The following is a 25,250-nucleotide window of genomic DNA, read 5'->3' as shown; positions in this document are numbered from 1 at the left end:
AGCTTAGTTTGATTTTTTTTGTATGCCACTGCAGGTGTGTTGAGTGCAATCTGACTTTGGTGTGGCCCGTTGCACTAAAGGCAATAAATCATTGCTGAGGAGAATAAGATTATTAAGAATACACTGTCTTTCTTTATGTTCTGATTGAGGGACAATTCTGTGTACTCCACCCAAAAACCATGCTAACATTGCAAACAACAGAAGGGTGAGAAGATCAGCGGTTAGAATGATGCAATCAGATTAATAATGATAATTGATCCAAGGAGTATTGGCAAGAATTGGAAAGCATTTACATTCAGTCATGACACACCCTTGGAATCTCGTATATAAAGGATTGGCAGTGTCTAGCTATCGCACGCTTTCCACTGGAACTACTCTTTTCTTCCTCTGGATAGGCTGTCCTTTTGCTTGAACATGTCTTACTCTATTAGACAACAGCAGTCATCCTCACAGTCATATAGTGGAAACTATTCTCAATCAGGCTATGGTGGTGGTGCTGGTGGTGGTAACTATGCTGCTCAGTGTGGAGTAGGTGGTATTGGTCAGGGAGCTGGTTTCAGTCAGGGAGCTGGTTTCGGCCAGGTGGCTGGTTTCGGCCAGATGGCTGGTTTCGGTCAGGGAGCTGGTTACGGTCAGGGAGCTGGTTCTGGCCAGGGAGCCAGTTTCAGTCAGGGAGGTGGCGGATTTGGTTTTGGAGGTGGCCAAGATGCTGGCTTTGGTTTTGGAGGAAACTTTGGTGGTGGTGACAACATTTTCACCGCCAATGAGAAGCAGACCATGCAGAACCTCAACGACCGTTTGGCAAACTACTTGGACCAAGTCAGAAAGCTGGAAGAAGCCAATGCTGACCTTGAAAAGAAGATCAAAGAATTTTATGAGAAGCAAAGAGGTACTACTACCACAGGAGAATCAAAAGACTACTCCAAGTACTTCACCACCATTGAAGAGCTGAAAACCTCAGTAAGTTGGTTTTAAGTAGTGTACTCTTACTATAAAATAGCTTAGGTTAAAATGAAAAACTATTCATAAAACATGCGTACAATAATAGAATAATGTGTGAGCAGTACACAGATCTAAAGCTGTTTTACCTCCGATTTAGTTATATCCGAGTTTTTGTCTTTTTTCTTCTGTCTGTGTAATTGTTCCCCCTCAATTTCTGTTCTTGGTCATACCAAAATACGTGAGATGTAAATCTATACCAAGTCAGTTCTGTTTGAAGTATTTCTCCACACTTCCTGTTGTTGCTTACCAGGACAGGAAGTAGGAAGAACAGACACAGACAGCAAAAACAAAATGCCAGCTCTATTAGAACATATTATTAGAAGCAGCTAACTATACTACTTAAACATCTATTATACTATAATTAAAATCAAGGGATAAGCAGTGCTCAAGCTGGCATGCTATGTCGTCAAAACTGAATTAGATTGATAATGCTGTTAAAAAGTGATTTCAATTAAATTGTGACTGCTATAACCTACAATGAAAGAGGACCAGTCTTTAGTCTAAAATTGCTTTGGTGGTGCAGTTTTACCCTCCAGGAACATATGTTTGCTGTGTCATTTAATTACATCGTTTTACTACAGCTCTGTTCTGTGTGCTTCATAAAAACCTGTACTGAAAGAGAACCAGTCTACACTCTAAAATTGCTTTAACGGTGAAGTTTTACCTTCCATTTAATGGCATTGGTTTTTTTTACAGCTCTGTGAACTTCAAGGTATCCTACATTAAAAGAGAACCAGTCTCTGCTCTAAAATTGATTTTACAATGAGGTTTTACCCTCCATGAACACATGCTTGTTGTATTGTTTAATTACAGCTCTAAGCACTTCGAGAAACATTTAGTGAGAGGTAAATGGAGGGCGCCATTTTTATTCCCATGAACAAAAATTTTCATTTTTTTGGCTGGTATACTGATATTGTACTGTAACACATTCAGAACCAATGACCAAAAATGAGTGTGAAGGTTCAGTGCTGTGACTTAACTGGCTGCATGGTTGTTGTACGCCAGGGTGCAGCAATAGCCATAGCAGCTGTAGCAATTACTATGGGCCTCTGGGGCATATTGGGCCCAAGTGGTAATTGATGCATTAACTATTAATTTCCCTGTGTTTCTTCACCCTCTGACTTTACTTCGGTGCCCATAAACTATTTGCAGTGTAACTTGCATAGGAATGCATATTGCCCAGTCAGTTCATATCCTCTTGGATAGGGGCAGGTGGGGTTGCCCAAGAGTGCCTAAGTCTGAGGGCCCCTTCAAAATTCTGCTTCGGGGCCCCATAATCCCTAGTTATGCCTCTGGATTGTGTATGATTCAGAGTACTGTTGCTCTTCTGGTTGGTTTCGGCCTTATTTCAGCCTAAGTACAGTAGTGCATCTTCCAGTATTTAGGAATGCAAGTCAGCCCAGAGTGAATTGGGCAATATTATAATAAAACAGAGATGGCGACAGAATCCATATTATTCTCTTTATGTTTCTTGTTGGCTCCCTGTGATGCTAAATATGTAACTAAAGGGGCACATGGAGACAATTAGCTGTTATCTGACTGACCGGCAATCCAGAGCCACATCTCAAGAATTCAGTCCTAGACTTTTATAGAATTAAGCCAGATTTCCCTTCTAGAGACTATGGGCTATTGACTAAGGCACCTCCAGTGGGCTCTACAAGCAGCTTAAACAGGGATCTTGTAAGTTGGGGTCCCCATACTTTTTTGGTCAAGGGCCGGGTCGACATACTTCAGATTGCTGGGGGGGCCGAAACATACATAAAATGATGTTGAAAAGCATTACATTGAATTTAGGTATTGATTCCCTCAATCATGCCCGGACGAGAACTTCCAGCAGAAGCCATTCAGTCATGTGGCGGCCAAAGAACGTCTTTGTGCCCCAGACAGTGAAGCATACCCAGGTGATAACCTGCCATCCAGTTGGACAGCAGTGTCACCTGATGCGGAATTGGATTGGAAGCCAGCGAATGACTTCTCACTGGCTTCTATAGTATATGGGTGGGTGGTGCCAGCACTGCTATTCTATATGCAAGCCACCAATATTAACAGGTACAGTGGGCCGCATCTATAAGTTATACATTTTGTCTTTGGGGGCTAATGAAAAAGCCTTGGCGGGCCGCATTTGGCCCGCGGGCCTTAGTTTGAGGACCACTGTTGTAAGTGATCCTGCAAATTTGGACTGCATAAATTAAATATGCTAACTTTTTTTTATCTCATCTACTCAAAGGTATGTGAATTGGTAGTTGTGTGATTACAGTTGCATGCAGCATTTTCGCCTGCATGAGACTGCATTCACAATACTAACTTATGAGCCTTTAAGAATCTCCCACTATGTTTCAGCATGACACAGGAAAGGGGGATTGGGGCAAATGTGTATGCACAAAGGCCCATATGCATTTAACGTTTTCTCCTGAGTTTTCTCCTAGGAGATCGTTTTTCATCTTCTCTTTAATAAAACTTTACAGCACTTTGCATTTGAAGAAATACTTTGTAAAAAAAAAAAGTTAAAGTTCAGGTTTGCTGGATCACTTAAAACATTCCAACTGGAAATGCATGCCAATTGATGGAAAATATTTAACAAACCATTGTCAGGCCATGTATGTTCAAATCAAAACATTTCCATTTAGTAGGTAAGACTGTAAACATTGTTACTACTGTTGTTAAAACAAATGATTTATGATGCTGTTTTGATTTTTATAGATTGTCAAAGCCACCAATGACAATGCCAGCTTAGTCTTGCAGATCGACAATGCCAGGTTGGCAGCAGATGACTTCAAAATGAAGTAAGTTTAAGTCCCTCAAGTCATGGTAGCACGATAACTTGTTGGTGGGTACATGGGGGGGGGGGGGTTCACCATTCCGCACGATAACTTGTTGGTGGGTACATGGGGGGGGGGTTCACCATTCCGCACGATAACTTGTTGATGGGTACATGGGGGGGTTCACCATTCCGCACGATAACTTGTTGGTGGGTACATGGGGGGGGAGGGTTCACCATTCCAGATAGACTTTACAAAGTGTTGTTGAAGAGAATCCAAGGAGATCGGTAGTTACAGAAATCTGCCATGGTCAGAAATACTGAGATTACATGTTTTATCCTTTGATTCTTATGAACATAAACTGCATCTTCTAGGGTATCAGAGACAATACTGGATTTATACTTTTTCTTCCCCTAGGCCTACTTTTTTGCTGGCCTCTATCCATGTGCTACATGACCATTCCCATTCCTTGGGCAACCCCCTCTTCTGTGTGTAAAGATCAATGTACAGTAGTCCCTCTCTTTTAAGTATAAAACCCTTCAACAGCATCTCTCTTCTTCCATGTGTTGCTCCTCATTTGTATCCTCTCTTTTCCATTTGCAGTCTTCTCTTCCATATTCAGCAACCCCTTTTCCATGTCAAGCTCCCCCCCCCCCTTTTTTTTCAGACAGAAGCCACCCAAGGCCAGAGCCTTAGAGACCTTTCCAGAGATATGGCTCTAATAAGAAGGAGATTGCCAGTTAGGCCTCCAAAACACAGAAGACAAAGGAATTATGTGACCATGTTACATATCAGGGATTTTATACTATTTAAACACTTTATTCACTTTTCTAACTTCAGTTCATTTACTTTTGGAGGAGAGTGAGGCTAAAGGCTCAAAGGCTCGTGCACACGCCTTACTGCAGCACAGCGGATCATTCAGAAACAGCCTTGTCAGTCCACCGACAGACTGTACACACGCTGTACTGTCTGCTGAAAATCCGCCCAGCGGGAGGTGCTGACGGACCCCCCGTTGGCTGCAGTCAGGCGTGTGTATGAGCCTTAAGGGAAAAAAGTAATTTAAGGAAGAAGGGAGGGTTAAAGAAAACCTGAACTAAAAATTAAAAGTCAAAATAAACATACACAAGTCATACTTACCTCCCATGTAGTCTATTCCTCAATCTCTTTCTCCTTTCCAGCGTCCTGTTTGTCCACTGTGATCAAGGGAATTCTCCGTCCTCCATTTTGAAAATGGCCATTACCCCATAACAGCTTTCTGGTCAGCACACTGATAAACTGTAATATCGCCCACTTGAGCCATAGGGAAACCTAGACATTACTTGGCATATCAGTTGTCCTCTCAGCTATAACTGACAGCAACTGATAAATAACTGACAGCAACTGATATATTTCAGTTCTGACAAAATGTTGTCAGAACTGGAAGGGATTATTGTCAGAAGAAAATGGTGAACTTCTGAGAGGAACTGATGGCAAGGTAACTATGTAATGTTCATTTGAAGTTACCTCATGTGTTTATTTTAAATCATTTTACTCAGTACAGGTTCCCTTTAAGTAGTATTGTTCTGATCAAAACGTTTTAATTCAAATGTACCATAGTGTAACATTGTAGATCCTACACAATGAACTTTATTTATGTTACAAGGTATTTAACCTTTTTGTCTTCTTTTACCAGGTATGAGAATGAGCTTGCTCTCCGCCACAGCGTGGAAGCTGATATTAATGGCCTACGCAGGGTGATGGATGACCTAACCCTAACCAAATCTGACATGGAAAACCAACTGGAAAGCCTCACTGAAGAGCTGACCCTCCTCAAGAAAAACCATGAAGACGTAAGAACTAGGCCTAAGAAACCTCAGAAATTCTCCATCAGTGTTTATTGGCATCAGTGATGTACCATCGATAAAACATATTTCTTTTCATTAAATCTTTAGGACATAAAAGGATCTCATGAAACAACCGTGGGAGATGTCAAGGTAGAAATGGACGCTGCTCCAGGCAATGATCTGTTGAAGTCACTGAATGACATGCGACAACAGTATGAGGCTTTGGCTGAGAAGAACCGCAGGGAGGCTGAAGAACAGTTCAGGAAGAGGGTAAGCTAACCCTTTATGCTATGTATGTTATATTAGTTTCCAGTGAACTGAAAATTAAGCAAACAGAAATGCTTCTCCTAGCTAAGTATTCACCTAGCTAGTTTATTAAAACCTTTATATCTCCAGAAAGATGTATATATGTACTAACGCTAGTCTGTTTAGCTTAAGGGGACTGACACTGCATCCTTCACTAAGCTTACATAACAATAAATACTGATGATGAAAAGGTGGTATGTTTGGGCATCTTAAAATGAAATTATGAAAATCAAGGTCTGTTTATGAGCTTATATGGGCCTCAGGACCTAATGGAAATTGTTTTCTTTTGGTCTTGCAATCTTACATAACTATTCTATTGTGCAGCAGTGTTCTCTTACACCTTTTGTAGCTCCTATGACAGTTGGAGGTCTTCAGAATCCTGGCCTCCAAAAAAAGTTTTGCAAAGGATGTAGGGTCTCAAAGGGCTACTGTGAGTAGCAAAGCAAACTTAGGAGAAGTATAGTGGATTTTTGGACATAAAAAATTGTGCCTCTTGTAATGGGTTTCATGGTGACTAACTTAATGTATATTTCCATTCTAGAGTGAAGGTTTGAAGAAAGAAATTACAGTTGGAGTAGAACAAGTACAGACCAGCAAGAGTGAGATTTCTGAACTGAGGAAGACCCTTCAAGCCTTGGAGATCGAGCTTCAGTCACAACTCGCCATGGTAAGAAATGAAAAGGCATAAAGGAAGGCATATATTAGCCTATATTAGCCTAACAAAAGGATGTGTGTAACGTATAGTAGAATGCAGTAAATTATTCAGGATACCCGTTATGTTAAATATTTTGGTTTCAACATCAGAAACACTTCTTATATCTATATATTGCCGTATATTGGTCTGTAGCCCTGTCCCTCCCCAGTGTTTAGCCTAGGCTAAATGATGATACATTTCAGAATATAAATAAGGGCGAGGAAAAGGGAGAAAAAAACCTAACTGACTAAATAATTACATTTTTGTAATATTGTAAGAAATAAATAAATAAATAATGAGCAATTTTATTAATTACGTTCTATTCACTCAAGTTCTATTTTTTAAGGGTCAACCCCAGCAATGTCATTAAAGTTTTAAAGAGTGTAGAGCAGACTTATACATGCCTATTTCTTTACTGACAGAAAAAATCTTTGGACGAGACTCTGGCACAAACAGAAGGTAGCTTCTGCATGAAGCTCTCTCACATCCAGGCCCAGATTGCCTCCATTGAAGAGCAGCTGTCCCAGATCAGAGATGAAATCGAGTGCCAGACATCGGAATACACAGAACTGCTGGACATCAAAACAAAACTGGAGGCTGAAATTGCACAATACCAGAAACTCCTGGATGGTGGAAGGTAAGAAATGCATTACCCAACTGCAATTTTCCTAATATTGCCAGACGTGGGACCTTCCAAGGGGTGGCAGAAATGAGGCTTGTTTCGTTGCTCCTAACACCTCAACATGCCTCAGTCTGCATCAGAAGTGTCAAGCTCAAATACAAAGTGGGCCGAAATGGTCATGATCATGTGTTTAACCAGGAAGTCAAACTGATCACATGCTTCTTCTTGAATTCTCCTTAGCATTGCCATCCCTACTAATCAACTAATTTTGCTTTCAAAACTGCAGCTCCATTGGTGGCACAGCAGCAGCAGGCGGGCAAACGAGCACGACAAAAGATACGGGATCAACTGCGGCAGCGGCAAGAGGATCAGGATACGGAAGCTCTTCAGGTAATTATTCTTCAACTTTAAATAAATGATAGCTTTTATAATAAATACAGAACCTTAATCTTTACTTCCATACCATTATTCCATACCCATACCAGTACCATTCCATATTCCATACCAGTACTATATAACATACAATAAAAGCCTTTCTCTCAAATCCTTATGACTTATATACAGGGCTGGTTTGTACTTTTTACTGCCCAAGGCTAACTGTCACCAGCCGCCCCCATTTCAACAGCATCTCAACCAAGCCTCCCTTCCCTTTAACCTCCTTGGCGGTTCAATTTTTCCGTCAAGGAGGCTGCATTGCACTTTTTTTTTAATTTTTTGTTTTTGTTTCATGTAGCTACCTGAGTGGTAGCTACATAAAACACCACTAGAGGGCGCATGTGTCCCTCTAGTCCGATTGCCGCCGGCCACAAAAGTAAACAGGAGATCGCGTATAGAACGCAATCTCCTGTTTGGCTTCTCCTGTCGCCATGGCGACGATCGGAATGACGTCATGGACGTCAGCCGACGTCCTGACGTCAGCCCCATCCGATCCAGCCCTTTGCGCTGCCCGGGACTGATTGGTCCGGGCTGCGCAGGGCTCTGGCGGGGGCCCTCTTCCGCCGCTACGTGCGGTGGCGATCGAGCTGGACGCGCAGCTAGCAAAGTGCTGGCTGCGCGTACAGCAATTTACAGAATAGGAATCGCCCCACCAGGGGCTGAGATATCCTCCGCGGCGGCTTACCCCGAGCTCAGCTCGGGGTTACCGCTAAGGAGGTTAAGTACAAGTAGCCAGATGCTTCTCCTTCCTCCCCTATTTGTAGCCAGATGCTTCTCCTTCTTCCCCTATAGGTAGCCAGATGCTTATCCCCCTCCCCTATAGGTAGCCAGATGTTTCTCCCCCTCCTTCCCCTAAAGTTAGCCAAACGCTTCTCCCCCAACCATAGGTAGCCATATGCTTCTCTTCCCCCCTATACATAGCCAGATGCTTCTCTGGAGGCGAGGAGAGGTGAGTGACTGATCCAATCATAGTTATAAGGGAAAAACAAAAGTTTGCTTTCCTAAAACAGAAAGAATTTGCGATAATTCAGGTTAGAGTGAGCTCGAGAGGTCTCCCAGGCACCACTGCTGAATATATGCAAATTAACCATTGTTATAAGGGGAGAGAGAGGCCAAAGGTGGAGTTGGACTAGGGGAGCGGAGTGACAGGCATCATTGCCTTACCTGCGCTGCTTCTCATCAACGGCACTGCCGAAGTTCTCCTGACTGCCAGATGTACACAGGGAAACAGCACAGGGCACTGCCACAGGCAGCTGGCAGAAGAGTACCACGTCCCACTGCACCTCTCCAGCCTCCTGCCCACCCGCCCTTACCCCTGTGGTGCCCTAGGCCATGACCTATGTGGCCTTGGCTTAAATTCGGCCCTGCCTATATAGTTATCCTACCTGACTACATTAGGATCACAAGACAATCATGGACTATGGTACGGATTAGACTGTGAGCACCACTTGAGGTGCAGTTACTGACATACAGTGTAGAACACTATAGTATGAGTATATACACTTTCAGCACTATATAGATCAACAAAACTCAACAAAAAGTATACGCAAAGCTGTAAAACTAACACAAATAATGTCACCTTTAATACACTGTTAACTGGTTGACTGTGGGGAACAACAAATGACTATATTTAACAAAATGGAAATACAAATAAGCCTTCACTGTATAGCCTGAAAAACATTTTATGAACACCCTTTAGTTTTCACTTCTTCACCAGCATCATATAATAATCATCCACCTCTAAGCCTTTGAAACCAGAACCCTTTGTCATGCTTCTCCCACCAAAACTGATCCCAACAAGATTACAGAGTCGTATCTAGAGGGGTGCAGGCATGGCTCCAGCCATGGGCGGCATGCCTGCTCCTGTGCTGCACACTCTGCCACGCCTGCCCCTGTGCCTCCCTGTCACTCAGACTTCAGATTGGATTATTCCTGTTTTCTGGGGAACATGGCTACTTAACTTATGTATGTAGGGCGCACTTGGCTTAGTGTTAGAAAAGAGGACAGAGTGGAAATAAGAAGAGATGTTTCCAAAAAGGTAACTTCTGCAATATCCCGAGCTAAAAAGCACTGGCAACCATAACACATGTCCACAAGAAAGGATGCTGTTTTTAAAGGGGAAGGGGGCTCTGACCGGAGACGGAGGGGTGCAATTTCAGTGTTTGTCACAGGCTCTATATTACCCAGATAGACCCCTGCAAGATTCCCAGGATTCCAGTAGATATTCCCTGAGGGGAAGTATCCTTTTTTCCCTAATGATCCGAGATGTTGATAGTAAATCTCACCTGTCTACAAAGTGCATGCAGATATGACAGGTCATGCTACGTTGGTGTAGAGGTATTCCTTCTTAACCTAAATAAAAAGTTAGGAAGGAGGAACATTAAAAATGAGTTATGGGTCAGGTTGTGTTTTCATGGCCATACATCAAAGAAATCAGCTCTAAATAAAAGGAGCTAGAAAGACGCAGAATAAATGTGTGCCCCTCTTTGTGCATTGCTAGAGATCAGGAACAAATTAAGATGGCATGGGGCCCTAAGCCAAATAGCACCTCTGGCCTACCTCTTCTGGGCATTTGGCTTTTTGGTACAATTTTGTGTGGGTGTGGTCAGCCAGGCCCCTTGACATTCACCAGGCCCTATGCACCTTCCTAGATTGCCTTGTGGATGATCTGGCTCTGCAAGCCAGATCATCCACAAGCTCCTCTGATGCAGCCCCACTGTGCCGTTCCCTCCACTGGCTGCCCATTACCCAGGGATCCAGTTCAAACTCCTGACTCTAACATACAAAGCCCTTCATGAGTTGTCCCCTCCATACATCTCCTCACTAATCTCTAGATATTGTCCCTCCCGTAACCTTCGCTCCCCCAAGAAATTCTCCTGGCCTCTAAGCTGATCACCTCCTCTCATGCTTGCATCCAGGACTTTACACGAGCATCACCCCTCATCAGGAACTCTCTTCCACAGCCTGTACGTCATGCGCTAAACCTGGACATCTTCAAACGCACTCTTAAAACACACCTCTTCAGACAAGCTTATAACATTTTTTAGCCCCTGTTTACTTATCTGTTCACAATGTAATCAGAGGCAAAGGCTCACTGCCTCATCCCCCCACCCCCACCCCGTATGTCTCCTTATGTAGTGTGTCTCCCACTACCCTTTAGATTGTCAGCTCGCAAGAGCAGGGACATCCTCCTAATGTTTACTATTTCTGTTGCAATATTTGTGCTGCTTGAGACTCTGCTGTACATTTTTTGGTTGTACCCATGTTCCCCCTGATGTCTCACTGTGCTTTGTAAAGCGCTGCGGAATATGTTGGCGCTATATAAATAAATAAATAATAATAATGCACATTAGCTGTATGATTCTCCATACAATTGATCCATACTCCGCCTTTTCCTGCACTGCTAAACACACACTCCAACTAACAATCCATTTCCTGTTTAGGAACCCGCCGGTAAAGCAACCTGGATGAGGACTAAGAGGAGCTCGGTGATTGAAGAAAAAGAGTCCAACCGATATATAAAGAGAAGCGATGTTACCACAGACTTCAACTGCTCAAGCAAAATGAAAACCTGTCATAACAATGTAGAAATCTGTATTTTCTTAACTCTTGTTTTTCTCTTGTTGTGGGGCTGTGTTGCACTTGGTGGGGAGCAAGCTCATAAATGGCAGCTTATTCAGTGACATATTGGAAAGAGTCATGGAGATGACAACTTAGCATCCAGTCTGATTTCAGATGGTTGCTGAGGTTACGGTACATTAGACATCCCATCATGCTCTGCAATGTTGAACTGAAAAGGCTGAATGGAGAACGTAACTAAGAGCGGTTGTATATTCCACCATCTAGAGCTGCGACATGGATGCTCCGTAGCTGCTGCATGACTTTTCAGGTGGATTTGATTTCTGTATGTCGTTGAGTTGCTCTCTCCGGTGCCATCTGCACATTCTGCATTCTTGTTTCTTCCTCTCTAATATTCACACAATAAATTCTTCTTATGCAAGTCATACCAGTCTCTCTTCCTTTGATTAAAAAAAGCCATGTGTTCCCATTAACAATATCGTCCATCCAGCATTTCTTTTTTAAAATAGCGGAACTGAATATTGCTGAAAAACAAACAGTTTCACTTACCTGGGGCTTCCCCAAGGCCCCAGCAGCTGTCCTGTCCCGTGCCGGTCCTGCACGATCCTCCATTGTACCCGCCGCCAGCAAGTTTCGTTACCATCGACTTGTAAGTCGACGGCAACTGCGCCTGTGCGCCCCGGGCTACGCAAAGCTTTCTTCGTGTTCCCGCCCGCTATAGCGTTCTGCACTATAGCGGGGTGGATAAGAGAGAAGCAAAAATGTTGCTCTTTTTTAATTAACTTCCTTGGCAGTAACACCGAGCTACAGTCGGGGCAGAAAACTGCAGCTCAAAGCGGTAACCCCGACCTACACTCGGGGTAGCCGCCAGAGGTTCTATGCAGAGTAATGCGCGCAGCGGGCATTTCAAGCCACCTCCCGGGGGATCCCAACATCGGCCCCCATTCTTCTTCCTATCCTCCGAGGCTCTGCTTCCCCCTGGTGAGATTGCCGTCTGTGGTCATGACGACAGACGGCAATCTCACTTTAGGGTTACAGTGCCACCCGGAGGTCGGAGGGAAAACTGCAGCGCTGGAGCCCATGAGGTGAGTAAGTGCTGGGGCTGCTGCAGACTCTCTCGTGGTATGATTTTTTCATGCTTTTAGGGTCTAAAAGCACATGAAAAAAATTGTACCGCTTTTAGACCATAAAATCAGAAGGAATCATACCGCCAGGGAGGTTAATAAAAAAACAAAAAAACTACAAATTGCAGCAGCAATTAGATATCACCAAAAGAAAGCTCTATTGCTGAGAAGAAAAGGAGGTAAAATTCATTTGGGTGCTAAGTTGTACGACCGAGCAATAAACCATTAAATTGTGAAGTGCCAAATTGTAAAAAAATGGCCTGGTCACTAGAGAGGTATAAACCTCTGGGGTTCAAGAGGTTAAAATCCCGCTGCCTTCCTGTAAAAGAAAGTTATAGTTGCCTCCCCTCCATACCCAGAGAAAAATGCCAAGATGTTTACTCCAGTAAACATCTTAGCGTTTTTCTTCGCCAAATTGGAGCCACATGCCGGAAGTTCGGTGATTAGGGGTCTTCGGGGCGGCTTCGAGGGAGAAGGCAGCACAGGTAACTATAACTTTCTTTTGCAGGAACCCTGCTGGATTTTAAAATTACAGGCTGGAGATCCGCTTTAAAGTAGAACATTGAACACCATGATTAAAATGATCCAGGTGTTATTTCAACAACATATAGAAAAAAAATGCCAGGGCAGTTTACCAAAAACAAAAAAAAGTAAATAAAAATATATCCCACTTTTTCATAAGAGCAACAGCACATTCTATCCTAAGGGTTGAAGCAATATCAGGGCATCACTTGCACATTGCCATGCTGCCTATGGCTTTACTAACATTTTGCTCAGGGTTATGGACAGAGAAACCCTACTCCATCACCACCCTACTATGGCTGGAATCGCAGCGGGTCCAAGGCTCTGTTGTTCCACCGCAACACATATATGCGTCATCTCGCAAGGAAAGAGCGCAAGCGCTCGTCAGTGTAAGCAGCATATCCCAGCCATCAGCCTGCCAGTCAACGATCGGTGCTGGCAGGCTGTTTATTTTATTAACCACTTCGGGACCACAGTCTTTTCGCCCCTTAAGGACCAGAGCCTTTTTCTCCATTCAGACCACTGCAGCTTTCACGGTTTATTGCTCGGTCATAAAACCTACCACCTAAATGAATTTTACCTCCTTTTCTTGTCACTAATACAGCTTTCTTTTGATGCTATTTGATTGCTGCTGCGAGTTTTACTTTTTATTATATTCATCAAAAAAGACATGAATTTTGTCAAAAAAATGACTTTTTTAACTTTCTGTGCTGACATTTTTCAAATAAAGTAAAATTTCCTATACATTTGAGCGCGAAAGTTATTCTGCTACATGTCTTTGATAAAAAAAAAAACATTCAGTGTATATTTATTGGATTGGGTAAAAGTTATAGCGTTTACAAACTATGGTGCCAAAAGTGAATTTTCCCATTTTCAAGCATCTCTGACTTTTCTGCGCACCTGTCATGTTTCATGAGGGGCTAAAATTCCAGGATAGTACAAATACCCCCCAAATGACCCCATTTTGGAAAGAAGACATCCCAAAGTATTCAGTGAGAGGCATGGTGAGTTCATAGAAGATTTTATTTTTTGTCACAAGTTAGCGGAAAATGACAGTTTGTGACAAAAAAAAAAAAAAAAAAAAGTTTCCATTTCTTCTAACTTGCGACAAAAAAAAATGAAATCTGCCACGGACTCACTATGCTCCTCTCTGAATACCTTGAAGTGTCTACTTTCCAGAATGGGGTCATTTGTGGGGTGTGTTTACTGTCCTGGCATTTGGGGGGTGCCTAATTGTAAGCACCCCTGTAAAGCCTAAAGATGCTCATTGGACTTTGGGCCCCTTAGCGCAGTTAGGCCGCAAAAAAGTGCCACACATGTGGTATTGCCGTACTCAGGAAAAGTAGTATAATGTGTTTTGGGGTGTATTTTTACACATACACATGCTGGGTGGGAGAAATATCTCCGTAAATGACAATTTTTTTATTTTTTTTACACACAATTGTCTATTTATAGAGATATTTCTCCCACTCAGCATGGGTATGTGGAAAAATACACCCCAAAACACATTATACTACTTCTCCTGAGTACGGCGATACCACATGTGTGGCACTTTTTTGCACCCTAACTGCGCTAAGGGGCCCAAAGTCCAATGAGTACCTTTAGGATTTCACAGGTCATTTTGAGAAATTTCGTTTCAAGACTACTCCTCACGGTTTAGGGCCCCTAAAATGCCAGGACAGTATAGGAACCCCACAAATTACCCCATTTTAGAAAGAAGACACCCCAAGGTATTCCGTTAGATGTATGGTGAGTTCATAGAAGATTTTTTTTTTTGTCACAAGTTAGCGGAAATTGATTGTAATTGTTTTTTTTCACAAAGTGTCATTTTCCGCTAACTTGTGACAAAAAATAAAATCTTCTATGAACTCGCCATTCTCCTAACGGAATACCTTGGGGTGTCTTCTTTCTAAAATGGAGTCATTTGTGGGGTTCCTATACTGCCCTGGCATTTTAGGGGCCCTAAACCGTGAGGAGTAGTCTTGAAACCAAATGTGGCAAAATGACCTGTGAAATCCTAAAGGTACTCATTGGACTTTGGGCCCCTTAGCGCACTTAGGGTGCAAAAAAGTGCCACACATGTGGTACCGCCGTACTCAGGAGAAGTAGTATAATGTGTTTTGGGGTGTATTTTTACACATACCCATGCTGGGTGGGAGAAATATCTCTGTAAATGACAATTATTTGATTTTTTTTACACACAATTGTCCATTTACAGAGAGATTTCTCCCACCCAGCATGGGTATGTATAAAAATACACCCCAAAACACATTATACTACTTCTTCTGAGTACGGCGATACCACATGTGTGACACTTTTTTGCAACCTAGGTGCGCTAAGGGGCCTAACGTCCTATTCACAGGTCATTTTGAGGCATTTGGATTCTAGACTACTCCTCACGGTTTAGGGCCCCTAAAATGCCAGGGCAGTATAGGAACCCCACAAGTGACCCCATTTTAGAAAGAAGACACCCCAAGGTATTCTGTTAGGAGTATGGTGAGTTCATAGAAGATTTTTTTTTTGTCACAAGTTAGCGGAAAATGACACTTTGTGAAAAAAAAAACAATACATATCAATTTCCGCTAACTTGTGACAAAAAATAAAATCTTCTATGAACTCATCATACACCTAAAAGAATACCTTGGGGTGTCTTCTTTCTAAAATGGGGTCACTTGTGGGGTTCCTATACTGCCCTGGCATTTTAGGGGCCCTAAACCGTGAGGAGTAGTCTTGAACCCAAATGTCTCAAAATGACCTGTGAAATCCTAAAGGTACTCATTGGACTTTGGGCCCCTTAGCACAGTTAGGCTGCAAAAAAGTGTCACACATGTGGTATCGCCGTACTCAGAAGAAGTAGTATAATGTGTTTTGTGGTGTATTTTTACATATAACCATGCTGGGTGGGAGAAATATCTCTGTAAATGACACATTTTTGATTTTTTTTACACACAATTGTCCATTTACAGAGAGATTTCTCCCACCCAGCATGGGTATGTGTAAAAATACACCACAAAACACATTATACTACTTCTCCTGAGTATGGCGATACCACATGTGTGACACTTTTTTGCAGCCTAGGTGCGCTAAGGGGCCCAACGTCCTATTCACAGGTCATTTTGAGGCATTTGTTTTCTAGACTACTCCTCACGGTTTAGGGCCCCTAAAATGCCAGGGCAGTATAGGAACCCCACAAGTGACCCCATTTTAGAAAGAAGACACCCCAAGGTATTCCGTTAGGGGTATGGTGAGTTCATAGAAGATTTTATTTTTTCTCACAAGTTAGTGAAAAATGACACTTTGTGAAAAAAACAATAACAATCCAATTTCCGCTAACTTTTGACAAAAAATAAAATATTCTATGAACTCATCATACACCTAACAGAATACCTTGGGGTGTCTTCTTTCTAAAATGGGGTCACTTGTGGGGTTCCTATACTGCCCTGGCATTTTACGGGCCCAAAACTGTGAGTAGTCTGGAAACCAAATTTCTCAAAATGACTGTTCAGGGGTATAAGCATCTGCAAATTTTGATGACAGGTGGTCTATGAGGGGGCAAATTTTGTGGAATCGGTCATAAGCAGGGTGGCCTCTTAGATGACAGGATGTATTGGGCCTGATCTGATGGATAGGAGTGCTAGGGGGGTGACAGGAGGTGATTGATGGGTGTCTCAGGGGGCGGTTAGAGGGGAAAATAGATGCAATCAATGCACTGGGGAGGTGATCGGAAGGGGGTCTGAGGGGGATCTGAGGGTTTGGCCGAGTGATCAGGAGCCCACACGGGGCAAATTAGGGCCTGATCTGATGGGTAGGTGTGCTAGGGGGTGACAGGAGGTGATTGATGGGTGTCTCAAGGTGTGATTAGAGGGGGGAAATAGATGCAAGCAATGCACTGGCGAGGTGATCAGGGCTGGGGTCTGAGGGCGTTCTGAGGTGTGGGCGGGTGATTGGGTGCCCGCAAGGGGCAGATTAGGGTCTAATCTGATGGGTAACAGTGACAGGTGGTGATAGGGGGTGATTGATGGGTAATTAGTGGGTGTTTAGAGGAGAGAATAGATGTAAACAATGGATTTGGGAGGTGATCTGATGTCGGATCTGCGGGCGATCTATTGGTGTGGGTGGGTGATCAGATTGCCCGCAAGGGGCAGGTTAGGGGCTGATTGATGGGTGGCAGTGACAGGGGGTGATTGATGGGTGGCAGTGACAGGGGGTGATTGATGGGTGATTGACAGGTAATCAGTGGGTTATTACAGGGGAGAACAGATGTAAATATTGCACGGGCGAATTGATAAGGGGGGGGTCTGAGGGCAATCTGAGCGTGTGGGCAGGTGATTGGGTGCCCGCAAGGGGCAGATTAGGGTCTAATCTGATGGGTAACAGTGACAGGTGGTGATAGGGGGTGATTGATGGGTAATTAGTGGGTGTTTAGAGGAGAGAATAGATGTAAACAATGGATTTGGGAGGTGATCTGATGTCGGATCTGCGGGCGATCTATTGGTGTGGGTGGGTGATCAGATTGCCCGCAAGGGGCAGGTTAGGGGCTGATTGATGGGTGGCAGTGACAGGGGGTGATTGATGGGTGGCAGTGACAGGGGGTGATTGATGGGTGATTGACAGGTAATCAGTGGGTTATTACAGGGGAGAACAGATGTAAATATTGCACGGGCGAATTGATAAGGGGGGGGTCTGAGGGCAATCTGAGCGTGTGGGCAGGTGATTGGGTGCCCGCAAGGGGCAGATTAGGGTCTAATCTGATGGGTAACAGTGACAGGTGGTGATAGGGGGTGATTGATGGGTAATTAGTGGGTGTTTAGAGGAGAGAATAGATGTAAACAATGGATTTGGGAGGTGATCTGATGTCGGATCTGCGGGCGATCTATTGGTGTGGGGGGGTGATCAGATTGCCCGCAAGGGGCAGATCAGGGGCTGATTGATGGGTGGCAGTGACAGGGGGTGATTGACGGGTGATTGACAGGTGATTGACAGGTGATTGACAGGTGATTGACAGGTGATCAGGGGGGATAGATGCATACAGTACACGGGGGGGGGGGGGGTCTGGGGGGGGTCTGGGGAGAATCTGAGGGGTGGGGGGGTGATCAGGAGGGAGTAGGGGGCAGATTAGGGACTTAAAAAAAAAATAGCGTTGACAGATAGTGACAGGGAGTGATTGATGGGTGATTAGGAGGGTGACTGGGTGCAAACAGTGGTCTGGGGGGTGGGCAGGGGGGGGTCTGAGGGGTGCTGTGGGCGATCAGGGGGCAGGGGGGGGGGAAATCAGTGTGTTTGGTGCAGACTAGGGTGGCTGCAGCCTGCCCTGGTGGTCCCTCGGACACTGGGACCACCAGGGCAGGAGGCAGCCAGTATAATAGGCTTTGTATACATTACAAAGCCTATTATACACTGTTGCAGCGGCGATCCGGATGCCAGTAACCCGCCGGCGCTTCCGAACGGCCGGCGGGTTACGGCGAACGGGGGGCGGAGCCAGTCCCCGGCGGCTGATCGCGTCACGAATGACGCGATCGCCGCATAGCCACTCCCGCAGCCGCCCCCGCCGATGGGCGTATTGCGGTCGTTTGGGCCCAGACTTTGCCGCCGCCCATCGGCTGGGGGCGGTCGTTATGTGGTTAATCAAGTGTTTTAGTCTTTATACAGCACTGACATATTCTGCAGCGCTGTACAGAGTATATTGCTTTGTCACTAACTGTCCCTCAGGGGATCTCACAATCTAATCCCTGCGATAGTCACAAGTCTATGCATGTATTGTGTAGTGTATGTACCGTAGTCTAGGGGCAATTAAGGGAGAAGCCAATTAACTTATCTATTTTTTTTTTTTTACGAATTGTTGGTCTTTTTTAATTAATGTAAAATAAAAATAGCAGCAGCAATCAAATATCACTAAAAGAAAGCACTATTTGTGAGAAGAAATGGAAATAAAATTAATTTGGGTGCTACATTGTCCACGTAATAATTCCTGTAATTTTTATAAAGGAAAAGCAGAAAATCCTATTCCAGGCAGTGGCCATCTTGCTAAGCTAACACTGACATCATGTCCTCCCTGACTCTTGCCCCCCCCCCCCCCCCCCCTCTCCCTTCTTTTGCTCATTGTGTATTCATTAGCTGCCCTCTTCCCAGAGTCTTCAGACACTCCCACTGAGGTGTATACTAGGAACTGCACTGTCTTTTTTTTCTTTTCTTCTCCAATTGCTGAGTCACCTCAGCCTTGCTTGTAAACACAAGTGAGCAGAGGATCATGTTTCAGATAGGCTAGCCTGGGAAGTATATGGAAGAGGAGGAATATATTATAGATAAAAAGAACCCCCAGCATTCAACTGTTTGGCACTGACTACTAAAGGGCCAGTGCTCCTAAAGTATGTGATAACCCCAAACCATAACAGCAGGAAAAGTTTTTCAAGTTTTGAATGCAGGATTAGCATCTTTATCACTTAATACACTCAGACCAGTTGCTGTTGAAATTTGATTTTTATGGTGACAATCCCGCTTTAAAGGAGTCATCAGGCATCGGAAAGTAAAATGAGTGGTATTTACTGGGGGCTTCCTCCAGCTCCAAGCTCCCAGGATGTCCCTCGCCGCAGCTCTCCCCGCAGCCGTTCGCCGCAGGTCCGTCCCGGTCCCCGAGCGACCTCTCGCGGCTGCGGTACCAGACAATTACTCAGTGTTACACTGCGAAAGGCAAAACTGCAAAGGAGGAGGATTAACTCTGTGCTTTAAGACCAGTTTGAACATTAAACCCCTCGCTGTAGCCCCCACCCACTCTTCTGAATGTCTGGCAGCCCAACTCTCAGCTGAGAAAAAAATAAACATACTCCTTGTCTACCGACCCCCTGATGCTGGCTCAGCTTTTCTCAAGGAAATAGAAGACCTTGTATCTTGCATAACACTGAAACACCCTAGGTGGATAATTCTGAGAGACTTTAACGCATGGGTCGATACACACTCTTCCCAATGAGGAACTGAGCTACTTCTCTCCATGAATGAACTGGGCTTCTCTCAAGCCATCAACCTTCCTACCCACTAAAAAGGACACGCTTTGGACCTCATTTTCCATTCAGAACTCCTAGTATCCAATGTGGAAATTGATCCAGTAGTTTGGTCAGACCACCACACTGTCCACTTCTCCTTTACAGCTCCAGCTACAAAACACCAAGTGAAAGAACTAATAAAATATCACTCCTTGAAAGGTTTGTCACCCCAACACCTTCAGAACAGCCTCAATCTAGACGGACTGACAGATCACTACTTAGGTCTTGAATCCATGGTCCTTAAATATAACCACGATGTCTCAGCCGCTTTTGACGCCATAGCTTCCTTAAAGATTAAACGTTCCGCACCATTACATCACGCTCGCTGGTTTGACAACTCTATAAAGGAACTAAAGAAACAGGGACGCAGACTGGAACAAAGGTGGCGCAAACATCAGTCCCCTGATGACAAACTTTCCCTAATTGCTCACCTGAAAAAATGTCAAACGATGATTAACAAAAATAAGTCCTTATTCCTGTCTCACAAAATTGCAAATGCAGGCAACAGACCTGCCCAACTTTTCCGCACGGTTGACTATCTCTGCAATCCATCTTGCAGGAAATCCAGCATCAGACCTTCACAGGAACTGTGCGAGAAATTTGCCCACTTCTTCTCAGACAAAGTCTCCTCCATACGATCTGCAATTCAATTCACAGCCCCAGAAACCCATGCAAAGCCATATAACGGATGCAAAAATAGCCTACCACCATGGTCTGATTTCAAGGGAATCACTGAAAAAGACATCTTGGATATCCTCTCAAACCTTCGCCCAACTACCTGCGATCTGGACCCTGGCCCCACTAAGTTCATGTTGAAATGCCCTGAACTATTTACACCAGCATTCCACAGTTAACGGTTCCTTACAAGACGGGTGATTTCCCTCTTGTCTGAAAGAAGCAATTGTCAGGCCACTACTCAAGAAACCATCCTTAGACCAAGACGCTCTAAACAGCTACAGACCTGTCTCAAACCTTCCCTTCCTGGGAAAAGCTATTGAAAAGGCTGTCTACCTCCAACTTGAAGCCATGCTCTCCAGAAACAGCATCCTTGACCCTCTTCAATCTGGCTTCAGGAAATATCACAGCTGTGAAACAGCCCTCACCCAGATTTGCAATGATCTTCTCATGGCAAGAGACAAGGGTCAATGTTCCATCCTGATTTTGCTCGACCTCTCAGCGGCTTTTGACACAGTCGATCATGAAATCTTGCTCAACAGACTACAAGAGTACTGTGGCATAGATGGCATTGTTCTCCGGTGGTTCAACTCCTTCCTGGCTGGCAGAACACAAAGGGTAGCCTTAGGGCCCTTCCTCCCCAACCCTGTATCACTAAAATACGGTGTACCTCAGGGCGCAATATTATCCCCTTTACTTTTCACCATATATATGCTGCCACTTGGAGAAATCATACAAAAACATGGCTTGACATATCATTGCTATGCTGATGACACCCAGCTATATTTGTCATTCAAACCTGGCGTCACAGACCCTACTCCACAAATAAACGCATGTTTCGCTGAGCTTCAGGAATGGATGAATAATAATTGGCTAAAACGTAATGCTGACAAAACTGAGGTTCTTGTTATCGAGTGTCAGGGCCCAACAGCAAAGCAGCCCCAGTCTCAACCAACACCGCTAACGATAGGGAGTTCGGACCTCGACAACTCAGACTGTGTGCGCAGCCTGGGAGTACTGATTGATGGGAAATTAAGCTTCAGGAATCAAATCTCAGCTGTTGTGAAACATTACTTCTTTCACCTAGAGAATATTGCAAGGATTAAAAACCTCATTTCTTTAGAAGATCTTCCAACCCTAGTTCATGCCTTTATCATATCAAGGTTGGACTTCTGCAATGTCCTCTATACTGGCCTGCATAAGAAAGACATACGCCGCCTGCAATTAGTACAGAATGCCGCCGCAAGGCTGTTAACGAGCCAACCACACCATTGCCACATAACCCCAACCCTGAGCTCACTCTACTGGCTACCGATAAAAAGGAGAATTTTGTTTAAGATTGGCTTACTGACATTCAAATCCTTACACAATCTGGGCCCTGGATACCTGAAGGCCTTGTTGCAACTGCATCACACCCCCACAATCTTAGATCAAAAGGACGTAACACCTTGGTCACCCCCAGAGTCCACCTCAAAACTTTGGAGACAGAGCCTTTTGTCATGCTGCCCCTACACTTTGGAACTCCCTGCCACACCCAATCAGGACAGCTCCATCCCTGGAAGCATTTAAGTCTAAACTGAAAACCCACCTCTTCAGTCTGGCATTCATAAACATCTGACTATCTCCTCTGTAACACAACCCAGCCTAGAATTCTGTATTGATTTGAGACACAACTATGCGCAGTCCGCTCCGGCCCACGTGTTGGTGATTGACAGCGCCACTCACGCAGGCGCAGTACAGAGCGGCCTGGAGGTCGTTCTGACATCATCGCTGGGGACCGGGTCTGAGCTGCGGCGAACGGCTGCGGGGAGAGCTGCGGTGAGGGACATCCTGGGAGCTTGGAGCTGGAGGAAGCCCCCGGTAAGTACCACTCATTTTACTTTCCGTTGCCTGATGACTCCTTTAAGGATTGAAACGTTAACTTTAGAGATCTCTCCTTAACTAAAAGACAGAAGAGTTAACTTTAGGTTTGCCTGAGGAAAAATGTTTCCTGAATACTACACGCCTCATCACCATGGTGATAACTCTAGAAACAGCTCAGAAACGTTATTAAAGACAAGAGTTACCATATTTTTTGGAATATAAGAGTTTCCAGACTATAAGACGCACCTAGGTTTAGATTTCAAAAACTAGGGGGAAAAAATATACTAAACCTGGTGCCTCTATAGTGCAGGGGTGTCTTATGGATCTTTCCCCAACTATTATGTTCCCATTGAGCCTTCTTTGTGCTTCTTGTTTCCCCCTATGTCATCCTCTGGTGTTCCACTGTGTCCCCTGGAGTTGCCCTATGTCATGCTCTGTCCCCTCTGTCCCCCTGTCTCCTCTGGTGTCCCCTGTCCCTGTGTTCACTTGAGAAAGGGCACCTTGCCCGAAACGTTGTGCTAGTAGTGACATGCTGTGTATACTTGCCGTAACACTTCAATAAATGTAATCGTTGGATAAGAATCCGCAGAGGGTCGAGTTCCTTATGGAGATTGTGTGGATTTGCCTGTGTTCAGTGTCCCCATGTGCTCTGTTGTCCTCCGTTTTCCTCTGTCCTTCCTATATCCGACCACATCCGGACTCCTGTGTCCATACTTATACTGCAACTGATGTCCCCTGTCCCTGTGTTCAGTGTCCCCGTGTCCTCTGTTGTCCTCCGTTTTCCTCTGTCCTTCCTATATCCGACCACATCCGGACTCCTGTGTCCATACTTATACTGCAACTGATGTCCCCTGTCCCTGTGTGCAGTTTCCTCTCCTTTTCCCTGTGTCCCCCGTGCCCGGACTCCTGTTTCCACACTCAGGCTGCAGCCACTTTGTACTGTATCCAGTGTCCCGTGTGCAGCATCGTCCTTGTCCGCGTGTCTTACGTCCCCATGCCTGGACTCCGGTGTCCATACTCACAATGCAGTCACTTTGTACTGTGCCCGGTGTCCCCTGTGTGCAGCGTCCTGCTTGTCCGCGTGTCTGACGTCCCCATGCCCGGACTCCTGTGTCCATACTCACAATGCAGCCACTTTGTACTGTGCCCGGTGTCCCCTGTGTGCAGCGTCGTCCTTGTCTGCGTGTCTTACGTCCCCATGCCGGGACTCCTGTGCCTGTACTCGCCGCAGCCACGCTTCGATGAAAAGGAAGTAAGCAGAGGAGCCATCTACCAATCAGACAGGGGGTCGTTTCCCTGGACTGCCAATCATTGCCGTTCCTGCTCCCTTCTCTCTCTCCCTTGAACGTAGTCTGGAGGGTGGGACGAAGGCTCCACCATTGGAGCCAATCAGCGCACTCCCCTTGGTCCCGCCGATGAGACCATCGCTACCTATCAAAAAGGGAGCATGAGCAATGAACGGCAGTGATTGACGGTCTGGGGCAGCGCCCCCTGTCTGATTGGTAGATGTCTCTTGCTTACTTCCTTATCATCAGAGCTGCGTGGTTGGGGGGAGTACAGGCACAGGAGTCCGGGCATAGGGACGCAAGACACGGGGACAAGGACGACGCTGCACACAGGGGACACCGGGCAGTACAAAGTGGCTGCAGCGTGAGTATGGACACAGCAGTCCAGACATGGGGACAACGGCGGACGCTACACACAGGACCCCCACACAGTACAAAGTGATTGGGTGCAGCATTAGTATAGACATAGGAATCCAGATGGGGACATAGAAAGGGGGCAGACACCACATTGAGAACGCACGTGGCAGAGAATGGACAACACGGACGGAGGACACAGGATGGAGGACAAACAGGTGCTGGTCCAAGTTTACTATTCACACTATAAGACACACTGACTTTTCCCCCCACTTTTGGGGAAGAAAAAGTGTGTCTTGTAGTCCGAAAAATACGGTAATTGCATATGGGCCTGTGTGTCAGTGTATGAACCCGGGTTCAGACAGATGCAAAGAGCAGTATACAAAAAAGTGCAAACCATGCCATAAACAAACAACACTAAATGCAAAATACTGGTGTCAATCATAGAAAAACCACATACTGCAAAGATAGCAAACTGCAATATTAAGTGCTAATGGAAAAGTGCTATTGCTATAGATACGATGCTGGCAGGTAGCATAAATGTGCTATAAAAGTGTGTGTGTGTATATATATATATATATATATATATATATATATATTTATATTTATATATATATATATATATATATATATATATATATATATATATATATATATATATATATATATATTTGTCCCAGGTATGAGATAGGGACTAGGGACAAGGAGCGGATCAGGAGCAAGGAATGAACCAGCAATTTGCCAGGGTGGACTGGACAAGTCCACCAGTTTTGTGGGTGTCACCCCGCTTTGTCAAGACCGAGACCCGGGCTTTTCCTGCACTGCTAAACACACACGCCGACTAACAATCCTTTTCCTGTTTAGGAACCCGCCGGTAAAGCAACCTGGATTACGACTAAGAGGAGCTCGGTGATTGAAGAAAAAGAGTCCAACCGATATGTAAAGAGAAGCGAAGTTACCACAGATTTCAATTGCTCTAGCAAAATGAGAACCTGTCATAACAATGTAGAAATCTGTATTTTCCTATCTCTTGTTTTTCTCTTTTGGGGCTGTGTTGCACTGGGTGGGGAGCAAGCTCATAAATGGCAGCTTATTCAGTGACATATTGGAAAGAGTCATGGAGATGACCCCTTAGCATTCAGTTCCAGATGGTTGCTAGGGGTTACTGT

At 44.8% G+C, this 25,250-nt stretch overlaps 1 protein-coding gene across 2 annotated transcripts; it reads left to right on the top strand.

Moving 5' to 3' along the window:
• The first annotated feature begins 340 nt into the window (after nt 1–340).
• Nucleotides 341–25,015, top strand: LOC137541482 (keratin-3, type I cytoskeletal 51 kDa-like). Of its 2 annotated transcripts, none has more exons than XM_068262789.1 (8): nt 341–960; nt 3,703–3,785; nt 5,434–5,590; nt 5,693–5,854; nt 6,432–6,557; nt 7,007–7,221; nt 7,493–7,596; nt 24,946–25,015. In XM_068262789.1, the coding sequence occupies exons 1-8, from the start codon at nt 415–417 to the stop codon at nt 24,957–24,959; spliced, it is 1,407 nt and encodes a 468-aa protein (XP_068118890.1). In that variant the 5' UTR covers nt 341–414; the 3' UTR covers nt 24,960–25,015. The 2 variants fall into 2 exon arrangements, with proteins under 2 accessions (XP_068118890.1, XP_068118889.1); XM_068262788.1 differs by lacking the exon at nt 24,946–25,015 and adding an exon at nt 11,085–11,645.
• Nucleotides 25,016–25,250: the final 235 nt, after the last annotated feature.

Source organism: Hyperolius riggenbachi, chromosome 12 (assembly GCF_040937935.1).
Source record: "Hyperolius riggenbachi isolate aHypRig1 chromosome 12, aHypRig1.pri, whole genome shotgun sequence".
NCBI classification, from domain to species: Eukaryota; Metazoa; Chordata; class Amphibia; order Anura; family Hyperoliidae; genus Hyperolius; species Hyperolius riggenbachi.
The sequence above is the reverse complement of the archived record's forward strand: the minus strand, read 5'-3'. Positions and strand labels throughout refer to the sequence as shown.

Coding starts and splice junctions, on each gene's coding strand:
- LOC137541482 (XM_068262789.1), top strand. CDS start 415: ATGTCTTACTCTATTAGACAACAGCAGTCATCCTCACAGTCATATAGT. Junction 961..3,702: donor TTGAAGAGCTGAAAACCTCA/GTAAGTTGGTTT, acceptor TGATTTTTATAG/ATTGTCAAAGCCACCAATGA. Junction 3,786..5,433: donor GCAGATGACTTCAAAATGAA/GTAAGTTTAAGT, acceptor TTCTTTTACCAG/GTATGAGAATGAGCTTGCTC.